Source organism: Molothrus ater, chromosome 16, assembly GCF_012460135.2.
Source record: "Molothrus ater isolate BHLD 08-10-18 breed brown headed cowbird chromosome 16, BPBGC_Mater_1.1, whole genome shotgun sequence".
NCBI classification, from domain to species: Eukaryota; Metazoa; Chordata; class Aves; order Passeriformes; family Icteridae; genus Molothrus; species Molothrus ater.
Genome location: NC_050493.2, coordinates 7,949,970 through 7,971,545, shown reverse-complemented (window position 1 = coordinate 7,971,545; position 21,576 = coordinate 7,949,970). Strand labels below are relative to the sequence as shown.

Below are 21,576 nucleotides of genomic sequence, written 5' to 3'. Positions count from 1 at the left end.
CTGGATGTATGGGTGTGCAGTTTTGAGTGAAAACACACCATGCCCTGCCCTCCCTCCCCTGCAATAATGGACTTACAAAAGATGCCATCCCATGCTGCCCCTGGTATGAAAGACTTTACAACGGACTATTCATCAAGCAATCTTTTTTTCTTCTTCTACTCAATTATTAAAGCCTGTGACTGACACAACTGCACTGCACAAGCTTCCAGCACCACTTGTTACCCCTTTAACCACTTCAGCTAATCATTCTTTTGTGCTGATTCCCTTCTCCTACAAATTACCTGGGAGTTGTCCACATGCATATTGAATACTTTAGAAAAATTAAGGCAAGAAATCTGCTGGATGTAAGTTTTGTTCAGAGAAATGGTCAAATTAGGGAAGATATTGCATTAGTGTAATAGGATGGACCTGTAGTAAACCTGAGTTTTCACACACACTGCTCACAACTGTCTGGGACTGAGGCAGTAAAATGAGACTCCCTCAGAGTTATCTTCTGATTCTGCAGTCCCTGAGAATCTGTGATGTAGCTTTGAGTTCCTCAAGTCACATTATTCCAAATCAGTCACAGAGAACCAAATGCTACTTTGACTGAACAAAATAAATAACATCAGTAGTTTGAGTCTAACAAGGTGACACTTGCAACAGTTTGAGAGATTTAAATTTTAAAGAACATACAAAGTGTGAAAGTCATAACAAAATCACACAGAATAGTAATTTCTCTGTATAAAGATTTAACCTTCTGCCTAAGGTCCTTCACCAAAAAAAGGGTAAATAATCCTCTTTAAGAAGCCTTTAATGTCAATTTATTCATTAATCAGTACCTACAAACACTAACAGAGCTACTAAAAAAGGCAAGCCCAGATGTACCTGGATTAAATGTTGTCTGAACAAAGTAAGATAAGATTGAAAGCTCTAAAAGAATATTGAATGCAATTTCACAGTGCTCCAAGTTGCTCTCTCCACCTGCTTTATGACAGGGTATTCCTTACATGCTCAGGTAAAAAAAACCTGCAAACCTAACAAACCCAAGAAAATACAAAAAAAAAAAACCAACAAAAAATCCCCACCACAACAACAACAAAAAAAAATAGTAAGAAAAATTCTATTCAAAGAATTTGGAACTGTGCCTGAAAAAAGGCCCACCTCAAAACACACATAAGTCTTTAAGTAAAACTGGTCTTATAATACCAATTTTTATTCAAGATGGACTGAAAATAAATACTATTACTTCACTCACCCTGGAAACAGAAAAAAATATTCTTCTTGGTCTGTATAACTATTTTAAAATGAGCTGCTCCAGCTTATTTCAAGTACACATAAATTTGAAGGCAACAGAGAATGTATTTGTCATTTATCTGTGTGTGCATCCATACACAAATACTGTATATATACACCATGTATATACATATTGTGCTGCCACCTTGTGAACAGTCTCTGAATAGGGAGGTTTAGTTCACACAGACTCAATTCTGCCACCTTTATTCACATTTAGCTCAACTGACTTTAATAGAGATACTTTTTAAATGGGGACTCAATGTGACAAAGGATGGCTTAAAATTTTAAAAGGCTGAATAAAATAGTTGAATCTTCCACAATTTCCATATGCTTTTGTGTCACAGTTTATTGCCACAGCTATTATGAAAAATATAACTAAATTCTTTCTGATAAAAATATTGCAGCTTTGCATCCAAGTTGTATGGCTGTCTTCAAAACAGAATAAGCTGGTGTCTGTAAAAAGAATAAAAGATTAAATAGTAAATAGTAAAAAGAATAAAAGATTTAAAAGATAATAGATTAAATACATCTACTGAAGTGTTTTGCTTGAACCAGATTGTGATAATTAACAGTAAGCACTATTAAAAAAATCAAAGTAAAAACACATGCATGCCAAGAAAACCCCACCTGTATTTGCAGTCTAATCTATCCTAGAGAAAACTAAATTAAAATTTATCAACTTTTCAGAAGATTCCCATTTCCCCACAAATGCAAGTCAAGAGAAAAAATAGAGAAGTCACATATTCCCCATACAGTATCCACGGGAGCACAGAATTCAGTTCAGTGTTCTAAGATGGTGCCTCCAGTTCCCAACACTGTATGGATAGCCCTTATTAGCCTTATCTTCAAAAATATTTAATTTAAACTGAAATTAAAAGAAAGTCTAAAAACTTGCAGAGGATACCTCTTAGGAAAGAAAAAAAAAACAAAACACTTTAACACTTGACATGAATTCCAACAGATTTAGTTCTGTTCTAGAAAAATGAAGGTTATAACAAGCAGGACATTCTTCCATGTATCTTTGGGAAAGAATATCAAGAGCCTTATTTTCTGCTTCTCAAAGAGCCACATCCCAATCTCTAAGTAAGAAAGTAAAGAGCAGCACATCCACATCCTCACAGGCAGCATCAATTAGGCACCATTCTACTCACAGCTTCTGCATCGTGCTCCAGCCCGGTGTCGTGGTGCTCCTGCTCCTCGTCCCGGAACTGCTTTATGACCTGCAACACCAGCACCCCCTGAGCCTGCTGGGCACAGAAACCAAGGCAGCCAGCACACAAAACTACATCCTGCTGTCCTTATGTGCACCATGGCAAGCCAGGGTCTCTCAAACACTTCTCAAAGACCTGAACCTCCAATTCAGCAAGAAGGGAATTATTTACAGCATTCCCCTGACCTGAAGTTCTTCTGGTGGTCTCCAAAGAAGTCTTTAAGTTCAAGCTGTTGTTTAATTAATATATTGTGGTATTTGCTGGGTGCCCAGGACAAAGGAGGAATTGATGAATCTGACTATGTTTTTAAAAGGCTTATATTATATTATACTACATTATATTCTATTCTATTATGAATGCTATGCTAAACTATACTAAAGAATAGAGAAAGGATAATCAGAAGGATTAATAAGACACTAATGAAAAACTTGTGACTGACTCCTCAGAGTCCAACACAGCTGATGGTGATTGGTCATTCAGTAAAAACAATTCACATGAAACCAATCAAACATGCACCTGTTGGTAAACAATCTCCAGACCACATTTTAAAGCAGCAAAAACACAGGAGAAGCAATCAGATAATTATTGTTTCCAAAGCAGCAAAACACAGGAGAAACAATCAGATAATTCGTGTTTTCATTCTTCTCTGAGGCTTCTAAGCTTCCCAGGAGAAGAAATCCTGGTGAAGGGATTTTTCAGAAAATATGACAGTGACAATATATCACTATTTTTTCACTGTTTCAAAAAAGCTATAGCCATAGTAACTTTTAAGACTGACTAGTTTCACACCCCCACATTATTCTGACAATTTTCATGAATAAAGGAATTAAGGTCCCTGCTTGCCAATCACTAAGGGTGTTCCCCTGCAAGCTAACCAGTTTTTTTTTGTTCATTCTACCATACTCTAAAGAACAATTGTTTGTTTTCTAATTTTCCAGCTGGAACAAAAAGGTTTAGAGGATTTTCTCCTGAGATGCCTGCAGATGATCAGGATTGCTTAATGAAGAGCTCAGCACTTACACACACCTGGGCACTGTCCCTGCCCAACAGGTTTGCATTGCTTTTGGTGCCCCTCCTGCTTCTCCTCATACTGGCACTGTGAATAAACTCACTGCCTGGAGTTTTCTCTTTATTTTGTGTCATCTCTATCTATTTCATTATACCATTATCTTCAGGGGTGGTATTTCCCTGGTGCACCTCAGCACAACCCTGGTTACTTCAGAGACAGTTTCTGCCACAATGGGATACATTGGAATAATCAGATTTTGCTACATGTTACACTATGCACACTGAACACACCAGTAGCCAGCAAGGCTGGAAATGAACCAGTTCCACCTGCTGCCTGGGGGAACAGCTCAATCTGCCACAACCACTTGCAGGAATGTGTCCCAGTTTGATACCTAAAATGCTTGTAAAGTTATTTTCTCACAGAGCTGACAAACATCAGCTCCTTACACACTCTGAGAGCATCCAGGACTAGAAGATGAACAGGGTGCTGGGTGGCAGCAGTGCCAGGAGGGCAAACCCCACCCTGGGGTGCATCAAACACAGCATGGGCAGAGGGGCTGGAGGAGTCACCTCGAGCTCACCCTGAGCACTGTGTGTGGCTCTGGGTCCTACAGGTTAAGGAGCACATGAAGGTAATTGAAATGCCTTCAGAGGAAGGCAACACAGCTACTGTGCAATCAATATTTCCTCCTTTTGTTTCCCCTCTAGACAATTCCTTTCAATTAAAATTAATCAGACTTAAAGCATAATCTTCTCACTTAAAAAGCAACCAGTGCATTACTGAAAGCACAGTGAAGATAACCCAACATATGTCTTAAGTTTGGTGCTTGATCAATTTAGTGCTGCTGAAGGAAAAAGCATCCTTTTATTTTTAATAGTTTCTGTTGACTTCAGCATTCTAAGTGACAGAACAAAAAGATCCACTGTAAATTCTAAAAGCATATTATTTTTAAAAGACTAAATCACATCAGATAATTCAATCAATTTGTTAAACATCTTCTAAGTCATAGTTAAATACCTGCAATAGCTCTTTGTACTTTTCTGGATCCTCCTCTATCAGAGTTCTGATCTGGTTGTTGTAGTGCTCTGATATACTCTCTTCCACAGCCACTGTGCAAGCCATTGCACCCTTCTTCCCAAGCAAAGCACTTCCAGCCCCTGGGATTGGGGTACCAGACACATGAATACAATGAAATCTGAAGCAAAACAAATAATATAACACAACTGAAGGCTTGACAAAACAACAATAACAGTAATTATTCAGACTCACCTAAAACAAAACCTGCTACATTCCAGAAAGGCAATAGAACAGTAGGTCGAACTCTGTATGCCACCATGAGCTCATTGAACTTTTCAGGTGGTTTTTTTCTTGATTCCACATTTGCTGCAAAAGAGGCAGATGGCAGAGAAGAATAAAACCACAAGAGGTAAACATTTCCAATAAAACTAATAAAAACCAAAACAGCTCAGGCACATATGCTATGATAGCTGAGGCAACACTGTAATGATGTAACATCAGAGAGGAGAAATGGTGGAGAAAGGCAGGTGCAGATCGTTATAAAAAGGACAAAGAGACAGTTGCAAGAAGATAACATAAAAACATTTGCAAAATAGGGCAACGCTACAGCAACTGCAGCATCAGTCACTCCCTTACCAAGTACTCCCACCCTCACGTTTGGAAGCGCTCAGAAAAACTGGACAATAATCTTGCCATGAAGGCTACGACGTTTCAGCATCCCCCGGCCGCTGTTAGCCACACGCAAACGGAGCAGAGCCGCGGGGATGGCTGACCTGGATGACGGGTCCCACGCTCGACCTGCCCAGCACGGCCATTTGCCCCGCATAGATGCGGTTCGCCCCGTACTCCCCCGCATGGTCCACGCGGATGATGCGGTCTATGACGGGCTTGTTGATGCCGTCCTGCGCCACCCGCGAGCTGCACGGCCTGAGGGCGGCCCCGGCGCCGGGCACAGCCCGCACACCTGCCGGAGAGACAAAGGTGACGCGCGCTCCGCCGCCGCCCGCTCCCCGTCCGCGGAGCCGAAGGGCCTGAGGCGGCCTGGGGCGGCGGCGCGGAGGCCTGAGGGGCGGGCAGGGAGCGGAGCCGAGCCCGTACCCGGCCCGCAGCGGAGGGGCCGGCGCTGCAGCAGGGAGCACCGCAGAGCCAGGACCGCGGCCGCCGCCATCGCGCTGGGAGCGACGTCATCACCGCGCGCCGCCCTGGCACGGTTCCGAGTGGCCCCGCGCCGCCGCCGCAAGGGCCAGCGCAGCTGTCAATCAAAACCCGCGGCGTGGTTGCCACGGGAACGAAGGGCGGCCCCTAGCGGGCGAGGCGGGAACGGCGGCGGGAGCGGCGCTGAGGGAGCGAGAGCTGAGGGCGGCCCCCACAGGCACAGCGAGCGAACGGCACCAGGCGGTATGGTAAAATAAATAGCGTTTATTGAACGGTCATTCCTTTAAAATGAGCACAGAAAACATTCCAAAATATTATATTAAAAAGATAGTGTCTCACATTAACTAAGAGCGGACTAATGCAGATTTCAAACAATAAAAGTTTTGTACAAGAAATCCTTAATCAGAATCTTTAAATAAAGGACTGGGTTAGTAGCCTACAGGGACACACGGTTGTCTGATACACATGGTCCCAGCAGTTCAGGTAAGACAGAGAAAATGAGAAATTAAGGGGTACTGACACACTATTGCCAACCAAAAATTTAAACCTGAAATATTCACATTTTAAAACACATAGACCAGTAGTCAAGATGTTCATACAAGAATAAAACACAAACAATAATGACTTAAAACGTTAAAAAAATCCCAAAAAGGCCCCTCCACAGCAGCAAGGCTGGTGCCCCAGCAGTGCTGTGCCTGCTGGCTTCTTCCTACCCCAAGTGTTTATTCAGAGCTTTCTTATCAGTTTGTTATCTCTGAACCATTTTATGATCAGTTATCCAGTGTTCAATTGCTCTACTTCAGAGCAGCATAAATAGCAAACCCTCACCTCTAAAAATATTTAGAAGACTGATTTCAAACCCATGCCATATTTTCTTTTCCTATGCACTATTTCAACATACTTCCATACATACTTATTTTTTAAAACCAAAGCAAATGAAAGGCATTGAAAACATATAAAACCATACCTTTTTCCTCTCATGATTCTTATAGCGTAATGTGTAAAAACAGTACAAAAAGGTTTCACTTCTGATCACATTTTACCCAAACTCCCTGAAAAAATAGGGATCAAATCCCAACGACCCTGAAGCTGTATGAGTGTTAAAGTATCCTTTTTTGAACAGCTCTAACACAGTATAAATCAGCTGAATTTCCCAGTTTTGGAAACATTAGGCCTCAGACCACAAGCGCCCATTACACAGACCACAGTCCCAGAGTGTCAGTCAGCTGCTCAGGTTTTAGAAGCTGCAAATGCTTCTGCTATTATCTTCTTTTTCTGGGAGTTTCAGGAAGTCAAGTTCTTTTGGCTTGTGTGGTTTTCAAGGTTACTTCTGTGCTTCTGTTATTTTTCTGATTAGGAACATCTTGTCACGACTCTCCTGGAAAGACAGAAGAACAAGAATGCTCCACATGAACAGTGTTAATACAAGTCATCTACAACAGCTCATTTCTTCATTAGAAATAGGTGCATTCACCAATTGCACTCCCCCAGCACACTCCCAACTGCCTGAACAATTTCAAGCTCACAATGGCCTTGACTTCATTTATCTCACCTCAGGTTACACATTAACAGTTCTGCATTGAGCCTCGTAAAAACATCTCACACACCTCAAAATTTAAAACCACGCTTCCAGGAAGCTGAACAAGAGCAAGCAAACTAAAATAAAAATCACAGAAGAATTTTTAGAATTCCCAGCTGATTTGTGAACCCTTCAAAAAGCAGAAAGGCTTTTCTTCCTAAATTCCTCACTCCTGAAAAAGCTCCCCCCAGTAAGTGTTTTTCTGCAAACAGGTTGTTAAATGCCATATCTAAAAGAAGCACATATCCAGAAATGGGCTATTTAATAAGAAAGTGAGAAGTCTCACTGCTGAGGCTGAGTCCTGACTCCAGCAGTTTGTCAGACCACAGCACACAAATGCTGCCAAACCTGGCAGTGGCTTTGGATGGCCACAAAGCAGCAGTTCTGCACTGGCACCCTTCTCCAAAGGGCTCTCAGTGCTGACTTGTTCCACTTTCAGTACCTGCTCAAGCACTTCCAGGCCTACACTCCAGAACAAGACCAAAAAGATGCAGCAGAAATACAGGCCTGGAGGGCAGGGTAAGCAGTTGGGTGCCTGTCTGTGAGGGCAGAGAAGGAAACAGAAGTGGAGGTTGTGCAAGATGGTGGAGAGGACAGGAAACACAGGATTCAGGTTCTTTGGCAGAAAAAAAAAACAACACATAATTGGATTTACATAAGACAATAGATGAAAAACAGGGACACAGCTTCTCAGGGGCACATCTCTTGCATGTGTGTTGCCTGATATAACCAGACCTTGTTGCAGTTGCAGCTGGTACCCAAGAAAATCAATTCCACTGAGAAATACCACAATGCTTTGGTTATTTTTTCTGGGTAATTTGTAAAACATTCTTTACTGCCTGTTGCAAACACCAAATATCCAGGAGACTATGAAAACCAATATTCCTCTCATTTCTGTACCCCTAAAGTTCTCTTTGTTGTGTGAGTAAAGTGGTGGGTCAGATCTTACCAAAACCAGTTGTTCTCTCAGCTGCTCAACCGCTCGTTTGTGTGCTTGAGCCAAGGCAACAACATAGAACATAATGATGCTGTAAACAACAAACAAAAAGGGAGGACTTGAGATTTCCCATGTATGTAATAACAAGCTCAGTTCAGGAGAACACATAAATGTGTCCTACAAAAAGGAAGGGCTGGATGGAGTCCTAAATAAGCCACAAGCATAGAAGTTTTAGAAAGCATCAGGTAATAAGGCTCCAAAATTTGCAAACAGTTTAGTTAAAATGAAATGCAAAAAATTCCATTTAAACTTAAGAAAAACACTCCTTTTTATTGGAAAACTGACCAGACCCTGGAACAGTGTTGTGCAGTCTCTATCTTTGGAGATACTGAAAATATAACTGGGTATGGTTCCTGCTATACTTGACTCTGTTTTGAGCAGGAGAATTGGGTTAGACTCTCTCTACAGGTGGCATCCAACCTTAAAAATACTCTGACTCTACACTGAATTTTATCTTCCAGAATGACTGCTTTGGGAGTTTTGTTTTTTCGGACTAGGGTTTGTGGATAGGAGCAGTGATCACAGGGCTTACATACAGTACTAATTTGCAGAGGATTCACAGTTAACATTTTTGAGAAGGACATTGTTGAATATGGGATGTGCAAGAGGAAATGGAACAAAGCTGATGAGTGTGACCACATGGGCAAAGACATAAGGGCTGAGGATTCCTATGGGTTTTGATGCTTTTGACTGCAAATGGAAAATCTGGCCTAACAGATGCTTGATATGAGTTCAGTAAGCAAGGAAATGAAGCTGCATAAGGGAATCAAATCTCCCCAGTACTCACCAAAGGATCACAAAAAAAGGCACTGCAAAGGCTTCTGATGAAATGCCAAAAAGGAACTGCTGCAGACCTGTTGGAAACTGAAGTATTGTATCTGGAATGACTTCCCATGAAGTGTTAAAATGCCTGAACGGCCCACATGCCTTGGAAGAGGGAATACTGTCAAAGAAGCAGAACAGAAAGATATTACACCAAAATGTAAAGATAAAATAATCCAGCACAAACCCAGCAGCAGTTTGGTGATGCAGTAAAAGTGTCCTATGTCTATAAAACTGTAATTTTTGTTTATATGAACTAAGCTGTAAGTTTATGTGTTATACCCTATAGATTTTATTCTATTAATCATTCTAAAGCTGTGTGTCTGCTTTTACAGAACTGACAAGCTTTGAATAAGTGTCAGCTTCACAGAACTTAAAGTTGTCACTTACCGTGCTATGCTGAACCCCAGAGGGACAAAAGCCAAGAGGAGCCCAATCAACAGCACCACCAGGAAGAAAAAGTTGGAACTTGATGCCCTTATAGGCTTTGCTGCAGGTTTGCTTGTGTGTTTCAAAACAATCTGAAGAGGGAAGGTGAGTAAAACTGTTACCAGTACATCTATCTAGATATACACCCAAATATACTTCCCCTAGCAACTGAATTTTCCATTCTCTAATGTGCCACCAGCCACCACACAACCACCTCCTTTGGGAAGGGCTAAGACAAGATTGCCCACACATTTTGGTATAAGTCAATGTCTCCTAATTTGTGTAAGAATTTGATCCAGAGGACCTCACACACTTGCACAGAGTCAACTGACAGAGGCATTTGGTGTATGACCCATGGCACTGCTGTTGGCTTTGTTCAGCCACATCTTCTCTGGATACATCCCCTCTTGCTAAAGTATCAGCAAGAATTGGAGGCACAGAAGGAGCTGTGTGGTCACTGAGCAAAACTTCTGATAGTCAGAAATCACACAAATGTCCGACCCAGCCTGGATTTTCCATTTTGCTCCCAAATTTTTAGCAGTTTTGCAAAATTCTGTCCAAGTTCTAAGCTGTGTTGCTAGTAAATAGACTACTGCAGGAAAGTCTTATAAACCAGCTTTGTTACATAAAAAGCTTTTCTTTTTTAAAAAAAGGCAAATAATTTGAGAAGTAGTAATTGAAACGTGGCTTTGCTTGATTTCAAAGCAAAATTCTACTGTCTGTTAAAAGCACAAAACCTTACTGAAAATGGAATATCATTGGCTCATTCCATCCACTGCATCCACAGGTGGTTTTGCATTTTTTGTTGGTTTTAAATCACCTGCATATCTATATGCCTGCATTACAAACACCACAGAGATGTACTCAATTCTTATCAAGCACATGCCCTCATTACCTTTTTAACATAGAAGATGATGAAGTATTTTATAGTTGCTATTGCAGGGAGAAGTGGTGAAAAGAAGGTTCCAATGAAGCAAATAGTCTGCCCATAAATGATTTCCAGGACATTGTCAGAAATTCCAAATTCCTTATGTCCAAACCACTGAACAAGCTTGCAAGAGCAATGAGTAACTAACAACCTGAAACCAAAGAATATTTTTAGTCCTAAACTGAAGTTGTAGAATTTAGATGCATTCTAACACATTTGAAACACACACAACTTAGCATTTAAGCATTAGACAACATAACAGAAAAGGTCTGAAGAAAAAAGCTCTCAAATATCAAAACCTATACAGCCATGTGAATAGCAAACAGGTGCTCAAACCACCAGAAATATGTTTATGCTTTATTTTAAAACTTTATTTTGGCTAGCAATATGGGGAAAGTAAAGCAGAAAAAATAAAATGTGTTTCATATGTCATTTGTAAAAATATGGTCAAAAAGCAGAGATACATACTTTCTGGGGAAGTCTGCAAACAGGGCCACAGCAAGAATTACAATAAAATCAAACATCATCAGTTTGTACATTTCTCGCCCAACATCAGATTCCCAGCACTATAAAAACAAGTCAGGAAAAACAAGATTAGCAGTCTAAATAAACAAGTGAAAAAGCAATAATCATCTCAGTTAACACCATGAAGGTTCAAATGCTATTAAGTCCAATTTCTAAAATATTCAAGTGTTTTAAAGTTCCCATGCCAAGCTTTTCACTTTTGGGGTTTTTTTTTGGTTTTGTTTGTTTGATTTTGAGGTTTTTCTCTGAGGTGGGGCAGGAGGGGGGAGGTGTGTGGCTGGGTGTGTTTGGTTTGGTTTTGATGGTTGGGGTTTTTTTGGGGGAGGGAAGGGGGGGGTGGGGTTATTTCGAGGAAAACCCATTTGCCTTAATGCCACAAAAGGCAGTAGCACAACATCTGCAAAACACAGCTACCTCAGACAATCCTCATGGTGGACAGGTCTGTGCTAAGGAATCATCTGACACTGCATTAACTCTAATCAGAGTTTTAGACAGGCAAAGGATATATGTGTAACAACTGTACTGGTTTGCACTGAGCAGTGGGAATCAACACCAGGTATAGCATGAACAGCAACCCCAGGGCTCCTACTGAACACCTCCAGACAAGCAACTCTCATGGAAAACAAATCTCCCTTCACATGCTCAGATGATTAAACACCAAGATAAATCTGCTTACAGGATAGAGTTTGTAATTGTATCCACAGGGCTTACACTTGTCACTGCCACAGTTGGAGATTTGACTCCACAGTGAGAACAAGAGAACGCCAATATTGGCCAACCGCACGAAGACACACCTGCAAGAAAGGCAAAACCTGACTCCAAATGTGCCAAAAAAAAGCCATTTAACACTTGGCTCACCTTGTGCAGGCGTCCAAGGAAGCCTTAAAACACAGAAGGGTCATGCAGACCTTTAACAGGGCAGCCAGCCAGATAATAAACACATTTCTTTCCTTAGCTCTAAGTTAAAATTGCTTTTGACCTCCCCAGCTTTAGGCTACAGTCCCTTGTTTCTTCTCTCAATAGTGTTCCTAGATCAGTCATTTCAGCTGCAGATCTTGATGCTGCAATGGGTTGCCATTCCCTCAGGTACCGTTCTGTGTGCAGCATTTCCATTTCATGTAGCTTCAGGCCTTCTGAAGCACATGGCCAAATCACAAATACAAAGCATGGACTTGCAGAGTTCAGGTGCTTCAACCCAGATCTTACTGCCTTAAGCTGCCAAACACCAGCTCTTACACTGACACATCTTTTACCCCAAATCTTTTAACTTCTGCCTTGAGCAAAGCTGTGCCTCAGTCACTGCTGTACACTCACTTTTGCTCATTCAGGGAACTGCTGCACGCAAAGCAGTGAATCCACAGCTCTGCAGCCACAAGTTCTCTACTGACTATTTATTCTGGTTGAAGATGTCCAGACCACACAGCTAAATGGGACCAAGAAAAAAACTTGGACACTGAGATGATTGCACTGTACTGTCATCAAAACACATTGTTCCCAGATTTAAAGTTTCCAACTAAACATTGGCCAAACAATGCCTCCTTGGTTTCCAGTGCCACCTTCTCTGCTTCTTGATGTTTCAATGTAACAATATATATAGCCTACCAAGAACAAGTTGTTGAAACATCCAAAGCCACAATAAAAACATCTTTACCTCATGAGTGTCAGCTTGATTTCAAAGGCTGGTGTATACTCTTCAAATTTGATCAGAAATGCAAAGATCAGAGGAGCGATGAAGTTGGCCAGTGTGATCACCATGGAAGGCAAATACTGCACTAAGAGATTAACCTGGGAGTTTGCATTGCCAATGTCCTGCAGGAGAAGAGATGAGACAAACACAAGGCTTAGGGCAACACACCTTCCTGAGTGTGCTGTCTCCAGCTACACACAGCCTGCCTTGCCCAGGATCCAGGCAGCGTCTTTTACTCTGTCTTCATCCTCCACTAACATCTGCATTGGCAGTAAGAATCAACACCAGGTGTAACATGAATGGCAAACCCAGGGCTGATTCTGAATACCTCCAGACAAGCAAATTTCATGGAGAACAAATCTCTATCCTTTATATGAGCCTGATCACTGCTATCTCTGCAGTTTGCTGCTACACACCCTTGCTTTCTCCTGCTCCTTTCATCAGGAACTCCCTCCCCCTCCAGGTGAGAGCATTTCTGTACTTCCTCAAAGCTTCTGTTTAAAGAGGTTCAACTCACCAAGGTTTGTGTCTGACTGTTGCTAACCAGCACCAAGGCTACCAGGTTTTACAGCTATTCCAAGTGCAGACACTTTTCAATTTATTCTTGCTGGTGCCAAGCAACTCCCCTGACTTTCCTACCATCCTGACAAGCTCCTCTAACTGCTCGTTAAGACAAGGTCAAGATATCAGCCCTTCTACTTAAAGCCCACAGTAAGTGGAGCTGTTCAGTGTTGTGCAGTCCTCTTCTCTGCCCTCAAACAGTATCTCTGACACATAAACTCATTTAGCTCCCATTTCCTGCTTCTGTCCCAGCAATCCTGGCAGTTTACAGAAGTTCAGAGTTAGGTCCACCATGAGCACAACGTTCCTTGTGAACAGCTAAGTCCATCACACCAGGAACTTACACAGAAGAGAGAAAAATGGTGGTCCCCATTTCTACCAGACTAATCAAACCCTGGGGTCCTACAGAGAAGTCAGTTACTTTTGTGAAGCTGTCACAACCAGAAGCTTGTCTGCTTTGTTCTGCTTCTGAACCACTCTTTCCATCTGCTTGTCCTGCCAGAGGTGAAACCAACTCAACCTGATTCTTTCTGCTAGTGATGCAAGAACCTTTGCTTCTGAAACCTGCTGTGTGATCAAAGCCTTCCTGTTTCCCCACACAGGGTAACTCAAGCCACAAGACAGATCACAATCTTCACTCTGCCTTCCCCTGAAGTGCATTTTCGCAGCTGACAGCAAACCAGATCATGATGAAGTTTGATTTAACCAGGTCAGTTCTCCCAGCCAGTTCACTGTCCAGACCCAGCAGGTCAGTGAGGTGAGCACAGTTACAAGGGAAAGGCAGTGAGGGCTGCTCTTCTTGTCAGCTCCAAGGCACTCAACACTGAAGCCTCTGCAATGGGAGACATTACTGGGGAGGCTGTTTTGGCACATGGTTCTTGATCTTTCCTGCTCTCATCTACTAAAAAAATTCTAAGTCTGTAGAAAGCATTTTCAGATCCCTGCATGAAAAGTGCTATATTAAGATACTTGACTCTTTCACAATAGTTCCTCTTGCTGTAATCACCAGCCTTGACCAAAACTGTTCGAGTGTCATTTCTTATACTCACATTGGAGTTTTCTTGAGAGAAGACAGTTACTCTATAAATTGAGTAAAAACATCCTGATAAAATGGCAATGACAATTATATTTATAAATATTCTCAGAGAGTAGATGCGTAGCTTTTCTTCCATTCTCCTCTCAGCTATTTTTTGCTTCAGTTTTTCTTCCTGCAAGTCCGACTACAAAGAAAAGAAAAAAGAGATGCAGTTTTTTTGATGCAGCATACAACACTTAACACCATGTCTTCTCCCCCTCAGAAGTGCAAATCTGTAGCCTGTTCCAGGAGAGTCACTCCAGTGCCTGCCCAAGCACACAGAACAGAGTGTCTTTGCTTTGACAAAACAGGTCCATGCAGGAATGGAAGCCCCTGTGTGCTCAGCCTCCTCGAGCTGAGGGCTCCGTAGCCAAAGACAAGTGCCCTGCAATCCTCTTGTCTCTACTGTATCAGTAACACATTTCCTTGAGGACAGACAGTTTGCCTGTTTGTTGAGAGAGCCTGATCTCAGCTTGAAACTAAACTCTGAAATGGGTAAGCCAGTCACTCATCTCATTACTTCTGCAGGTAAGTAACCAGCCCTCACCATTATGGCTCAAAATTCCTTCTACTCTTTGTGAAGGAAAACTGGGGGCTGGCACTGAAAGAAGGAAGTACAGTCTTAAACAGCTTGTCATGTAAACTTGGTGTATTTCACCTTAAGTGACATGAAAATACAATATCTCCTGTGAGGGCAATTTAACCTGGGCAAACCAACATAACACCTATATGAGAGTATTTTCTGATGATTTATGTCCATCAAACTAATATTAAGGGGCTAGTTCTTCTAAGATGCATGTTCTGGAGGCAAAAGTGTAGCATGTGAAAGAGGTTCTGATTCTATGATGAAAATAGATGACTGCGAACTTCATTAGAGCAGAAAGCAACTCACTGTAATTTATGAAGTCTGTAATTACTGCTTTGTGGTTTGAAGTGGAAGCATCTTCTCAAAGGTAATATTTTCACTACACAAATCTCTGCTTCCAGTGTACAGAGAGCAAAAAGAAGGTCCTTGTTTTACCAAAAGAACCTTTCAGACTTTTTTCAGAGCTTTATGATTTGGGAAATCTATAGCATTTTGTATGTGCATGTGTGCCAAAGACACCTAGTGAGAATTTTTCAGTATCTTCTTACTGCAACATTACTCTCGAGCAGTACAAAGAGCACCATCTGAATTTTATTTCTCCCCAAACTACTCCTAACTGCCCTGCATGCTTAAACCCCAGAACACTCCAACTCATCCCTGCAGGGTATTGCCTGCAGCTGGGACAGCTTTTCCTGTTGGACTAGGCAGAAACTAACACAGGAAGCAGGACTGGAGTGTGAGGAAGAGGCAGATAAGAAAAGCAGCTACAGGCTGGCGTGGGTCCCCAGTGCATGGGGGAAGGGCCAACAACATCTGTGCCAATCCTTCTCACGCTGCACTACTCCAGCTACCTAGAAAGCATGCAAGAGGATGTGGGCTGCACCCCCAAAACAAGCAACTGCAATCCTTCTTAACTTTATTCTCTTATCTGCAAAACTGCACACATCTCTTTTTTAGCCATCTAAGCTGTATGAAACCATAAGCACAAAAAGCAGAAGTTACTCACCTGGAGCTCATATTGCAAACTGCGATGTTTCAGCCGGGCTGCACTTGGATCTGTAATGCAGAAGTCCCAGCCCGCAAAGACTTTGTTACAGTAACTCTGAAATGGATCTGCATTGTGCACTAAGTTTTGCTTAAAGCCTTCCACAGACCTAGAGAAAAATTTGTGAGAAGATGTATTTTATGCACAGGAAAAACACACACAAGGAGCCTGGCTGATCAAAGACCCCCACAGTGAGCAAACTGTTACCTTTGCTTAGTACCAGCCACTGTTTGGGACTCTTTGAGTGTGAGATTCTGCAGCAGCTGACCCTGACTGATACAGGTTATTCCCACCTGCTCTTCACCACAGTCACACCTTCTCACCTCACCCAGACTCAGCAAAGGAAACAGATGCCACAAATAAAACTCAACCAGAATCCTCTAAAAGAAATGCTCCAACAAATTCAGTATAGTTGAGGGCCTTTTACTTATAGGTATGCATACATATGAAAAACTGATACTTCAAATTGTTTTCTTTTTCCCAAGCACTCCAAAGGCTACTGAGGCACTGCATCCTCAGGCAAAAGACTCCCCATTTCCACACAAACAGCTCTAGAAAACAGTATGTTCCCTTCAAGAAGGAATACAATCTAAACTGTGCAACAAGTAACAGTAAATAAACAACACCAACATCTTTACCTCTTTATTATCCAGAGCAAACATAAGGCAAGGTAGGCAAATGTAGCCAGCAGGTATGCGAGTGGCAAATTGTACTTCATGATACTGATCCATACAGCATCTATTGAGTAATAGCCATAAAACAAAATTGTCACTTCAAGGAATCCCTGTGAAAATGAAGTTGAAATAGAATTTGCAACAGCAGCAACAACTGCCCCATAAAATCCAACATGGAATTAAGCAAGTAAATTTTGTAAATTTAAAATTAGGGTCCCCAGCAAGCTACAAGCTTGTAGCTTCTAAATATTGCCATTGCCTCTACCAGACTGTAGTGCAGGCACTGTGTGCTTAAAATCCCTCCCCTCTCCAATCAAAGAGCTGCAGGACACAGACACTGGGACCCTACATAGTGAGCACAATAGGCAGTGTGCTCCAGAATAATAAAGGGTAGCAGCTGGGGAGGAGAGGCACAGGCTGCAGCACGTGGCCAGACAGGCCTTGTGCTCACTCAGTAGAAGTCATTTTGAAAACTGCCCTTCTCAGAGATAACATACCCCAGTGGTGCATGTGCCTTGTCATTTCTCAAAGTTATCAAAGCTTCATTCCACAAGTAATTTTTTTTTAGTTTTAAATGTTACATGAGACAACTAAAAAAACCCAACTAATTACTTACAGTGCCACTGAGCAAATCTTTGAGGTAAGTATAGAAGTACACAAGTCCCTTATTACCACTAGGTTTATAAATTGTGCAGATATCATCTGTCAAAAGAAAGGTATGAAAAGTCACTCAAATGGTAATGCCCACTGAACTGCAAGATCACATTAATTCAAACATGCCACACTCTTATAAAAAGGCTTTCCTTTTTTTCTGGGAGGTGGAGAAGAAGCTGATGGAAAGGGGGAATCTTACAACAGCTGTACATAGAGAAGATGTTTACCTATGTTCTTTGGAGAAATGTAAGCAATGGTACTGTTGAATAGTCCATATTTAGAAATTATGGTGGGAAGAATAACAAAACTGAACATCAGGATAAAAATTATGAAGTTCAGCAGGACCAGAAAGCGCAGGAAGGAGAAGTAGGACTGGATGCCAGTACCAAATTTCCCTGTGAATAAAAGAAACGTGTGCCAATGATTAAGATGATAAAACCATTGAAAATACAGAGAGAGCAGATTATAAAATCAGTTTCACTAAACCAAAGAAACATTGTTAAAGCTAGTTTTAAGTACTACAGACTTTTAGCAATGTAACTGAAATGCAGGTTGGACATATTAATAATTTTTTCCAATATATTTCCTTCTATCATATAATGGATTTTACATTCAGCAATAATAAGGAAAGAAAGTAACTTCTTAAGCACATATAGTTATATCTGAAACTATGCTCACACAGGTAAAACTGCCAATAACAGAAGGAACTTTCCAGAGGAGAAATGGACATCAGACAAGAAATACCTTCTATGCTGCGAATATCATGTCGCCAAAGCACCAGGTAAGATGACAAGCCCTTGACTTCACTGACTGCTTTTTTCAGTGATTTATTGCTAGTTCTTCTCCACTTCTCCCATCTGGATAAACGTTCTGTTTCAGCCTGCTGATAGTCCCTAAGAATCCAGAAATACAGTTACTGAGCACAAGAAATAATTTTTCACTCCATGTAACAGGGCTTAGCAGGATGGAGCCTGCCCACAGCCTTCAGGGGAACAGCTGCAGACACACAAGCTCTCCCCATCTGATCTTGCTGACAATGGCAACATCAACTTAATTCAAATAGGGCAAGCTGTCTCATGAAAAACACTCACCTCTCCTGGAGAAAAAACAAATAAACAAAGAAAAAAGCCCCAACAAAACAAAACAAAATTGACAACAATAGCTTTTTGAAATATTTGCTGGAAAGTGCCAATTCAATGAATTTGAGAAAATATTTTTTGCCACCACCTCTGGGGATGCACTGTTCGAATAACAAGCTGCAAACAAACACTGAGAATGTGTCACTGTCTGTAATTTTTAACCACTCACTTATGGATTTTCATACTATATGAATACATTTGCATTTTAAAAAATGCTGCCTGGTCAGCAACAGCATCAAGGAAAATTCTGAGTGGCTCAGAGTTTTTATTTTGTTGTTTCTTTTAAAAAACCTTTATACCAGACAAAATTTCACAGAAATATAGCTTGAAAATGGACTTGTATGCAGCAAATTCTTTTCCAGCCTCTGATGCCACTGAAGAAGGGCAGCACTTAAGTACCCATGAGGACATGATACTGTGGTACCAAGGTTTCAGTTTTAAGACTTGTAGTCAATCCTACTCATGTGCCCAAGGGATGCACTGCCATGTGTGCTCTGTCTTGGCTGTTTTCTCATGACTTGAGCATTTTGGCAGGAATTCAAATTAAACCTATACAAACAATCAAGCAGGCAGCAGATGACCTCAGCTTTAAGAGCAAATACAGCTCCTCTCAAGAGATTTCATTCTACAGGCTGCAGTTTGCAGTGTTTTAACTCTGTAGAACTGTCTGGCCCATGCTCGGTTTGCATTGTAAATAGAAGCGTGGGCTGCACATTCATCCGAGTTACAGAAGTTGAGTGTTCAGCTCTCAGGACGTTTGTGCCAAGCACTTTGTGCTGGCAGCTGCTGCACAAATGCAGATCACCGATCTGTAGAAGCGCCAGGAAGCCCCACCAGAACCTCTCAGCACTAACATGTGTAAACAAGCCTGGGACATTGCAACTCCACTCCTCCCTCCAGTTCCTTTTTCTTGAAGAGCTGAACTTTAGATACCCAACTTCAAACAAAAATTCAAGGTCTCAAGCACTTTCCTTTACCGTGACCTAGATCTTCTACTGTTTCTGGTGTACAGCCTATAGAGTTAAACTCCAGGGTCAGGCTGTTTGCCACTGCTCTTGCAATAGAGTAGCTCTTGTCCTCCCTGGAGCACCAGACATTAATTGTACTTCCACCTCTCTTCTGGTTCATAACTAGAACCTGCACCTGACTAGAACCTGTACTGAACCAATGTACCTGATTTAAAGGTGGAGCTGTAGTCTGACAGTGCAAAACCACATCCTGTATCCTCTATCCTCAAAGCAGCTTTCAGCCCAGCAGTGAGACATGAGACAACGAGCACTGAAATTCAGGCGGGGCAAAGCAAGGTCTTTGCAATCCCTCCCTCCGGGGGGTTACCACCCGGGGGGCAGGAACAGCCCACAGAAAAGAGTCTTTTAAAAAGGAATGGGGCGGGGGGAGAACATAAAAGAATCAAAGGGCCTGGGAAGCTTCCTATCGACTGTACAGAACCACAGCAGAGAGCGAGCACTGCCTTGTGTAAGAGTAGCTAAGCAGACTCAAGAGCAGCAGCACTCGCATAGCAGCGGGGGGAGGTGTGTGTGTTCAAGCAGATAACTCACAGTGACCCTTGAAAGCACAAAACCCTGAGGAAAAAAAATTACCAAAAATCCAAAACGAAAAACAGTGAGAAACCGCGTTTGTTTGCTACAGGCAATTCCCAGTTTTGCCTAATTTCTTGCAATTCAACCCACTTCTGTCCCCAGTCAGCCACACCCTCGTGCCAGCCAAGAGCACTCGGGCACCTTCTTGTCAGAATCACATGCCACAGGGTGAAACAGATACAGCCAAACCCAGTTCTCCTTCACCCTTCCAGCGCACCTGGGTTATGTTTAGGAAAAAGTCATTTAAAAAACCAAATCAAGGAAGAAACGCGTAAAATTAACCTTGCTCTCCTCTTCTCTGCCATGCACACCGGGCGCTCTCGGGCAGGGCGCTCAGCCGGTCCGCCCGTCTCCTGCGGCAGCGCCCGGGCCGCGTCCCCGCGGCTGCCGGCGGTGCCCAGCGGGGCCGGCCGGCGCTCCTGGGTGCCCCAGCGGCGCCTCCGCGCCGACTGGCAGCTGGGCAGCTCCTGGAGGAAATCCACAGGTGCGGCGCCGCGCGGCTCCTCGGCGAGCAGAGAGAGCCCTGCGAGGGAGAGACGGGCGCTGCGAGTCGGGGGTCGCGGCACCAGGGCAGCCGGGACCCCGCAGCGCCCGAGGGGCGAGCGAGGGCAGCGCCGCTGCTCCGCTCCCGCGCCGTGCCTCCATCCCCCCCCGCCACCTGCGGCCGTGCTGCCGCCGCCCCGCCTGCCCCGCGCCCTCACCGCCGCCGTCCCGCTGCCATCCCGGCCCCGCGGCGGCCCCCAGCCCGCTCATGGCTGCGGGGGAAGCCGGAGCCCCGCGCCGGCGCTGCCGTTTCCGGGCGGCGGCTGCCGGGAGTGGGGCGAGGCTGCCCCGGGGCCGCCTTCCCCCGGCCCACGCCCGCCGGGGGCGCCCGCAGCCAACAGGATCGCATTTTGGGGCAGCAGCGTCTTTCTGTTCCTCTTAGCCCAGGCTTGTTTTAAACTCTCCGTGAAGATCCACGACAGGGTGTAAAGGCTCCTGCTGCCATCAGCCGCCCTCTGCGCTAGAAGGGGCTCACGCATCCCAGGTGTGGGCTGGGGGTGTTCTGGCTGTGGGCATCTTTCACCGATGTTTGGCTTGGAAATTAGTTTAGTTTCAATGTCTTCCGTCAGTATTAACTGCCCGCGCTGGTGTTGGGTGCTGTAAAAACTTACAAACTCCGATACTTTGTCAACTCTCATTAGGTCACAAGCCCCAACTCGCAGCTTGTTCTGGGGCTGGACAAAGTGGCGCAGGCTGCAGTGGAAACAACACACCTTTACTCTTGAATGTGAAAACTTGGTGTGAACTGGAGCAAATAAAGTCAGTAGATGCTGAACCTTTTTTCCATCTGAGAGCAAGGCGTGGGTTTTGTGTGAACTTGTAGAAAACGTCTCAGAGAGACTTATTTCTTGGAACAATTCTTGCCTTTTGTGTGGAAATAACAGCATATGTGACAAATAAAGACTTGAAACCTTCAGAAGCCTCAAAAGCCTTACGGGAGGGGAAAAATTATTTCTAGCCTTTCTTACTTTATTCTACTGATAGTTAAAAGATAACCAGATTTGTCTGAACATTCTTAATGCACTTTCTGCAGTAGTTTTAAAAATAAGTCATTATTAGGCTTC

The 21,576-nt window shown here is 43.1% G+C and overlaps 2 protein-coding genes across 2 annotated transcripts; both read right to left on the bottom strand.

The window, feature by feature from the left end:
* Positions 1-1,168: 1,168 nt before the first annotated feature.
* On the bottom strand, positions 1,169-5,680 carry COQ7 (coenzyme Q7, hydroxylase). The gene is given in 7 exon segments (XM_036392847.1): positions 1,169-1,728; positions 2,427-2,495; positions 4,513-4,652; positions 4,765-4,848; positions 4,851-4,878; positions 5,286-5,476; positions 5,611-5,680. Coding segments are annotated over 7 exon segments (660 nt in total). The 3' UTR covers positions 1,169-1,650.
* A 231-nt stretch (positions 5,681-5,911) lies between these two features.
* Positions 5,912-17,232, bottom strand: TMC7 (transmembrane channel like 7). The gene is made up of 12 exons (XM_036392863.1): positions 17,192-17,232; positions 16,540-16,639; positions 15,863-16,010; positions 14,245-14,415; positions 12,599-12,756; positions 11,624-11,741; positions 10,891-10,988; positions 10,390-10,573; positions 9,456-9,586; positions 9,031-9,186; positions 8,196-8,274; positions 5,912-7,045 (listed from the first exon to the last, which is right to left on the bottom strand). Exons 2-12 carry the CDS (start codon positions 16,617-16,619, stop codon positions 6,992-6,994), a joined length of 1,377 nt encoding a protein of 458 aa, XP_036248756.1. The 5' UTR covers positions 16,620-16,639; positions 17,192-17,232; the 3' UTR covers positions 5,912-6,991.
* Positions 17,233-21,576: the final 4,344 nt, after the last annotated feature.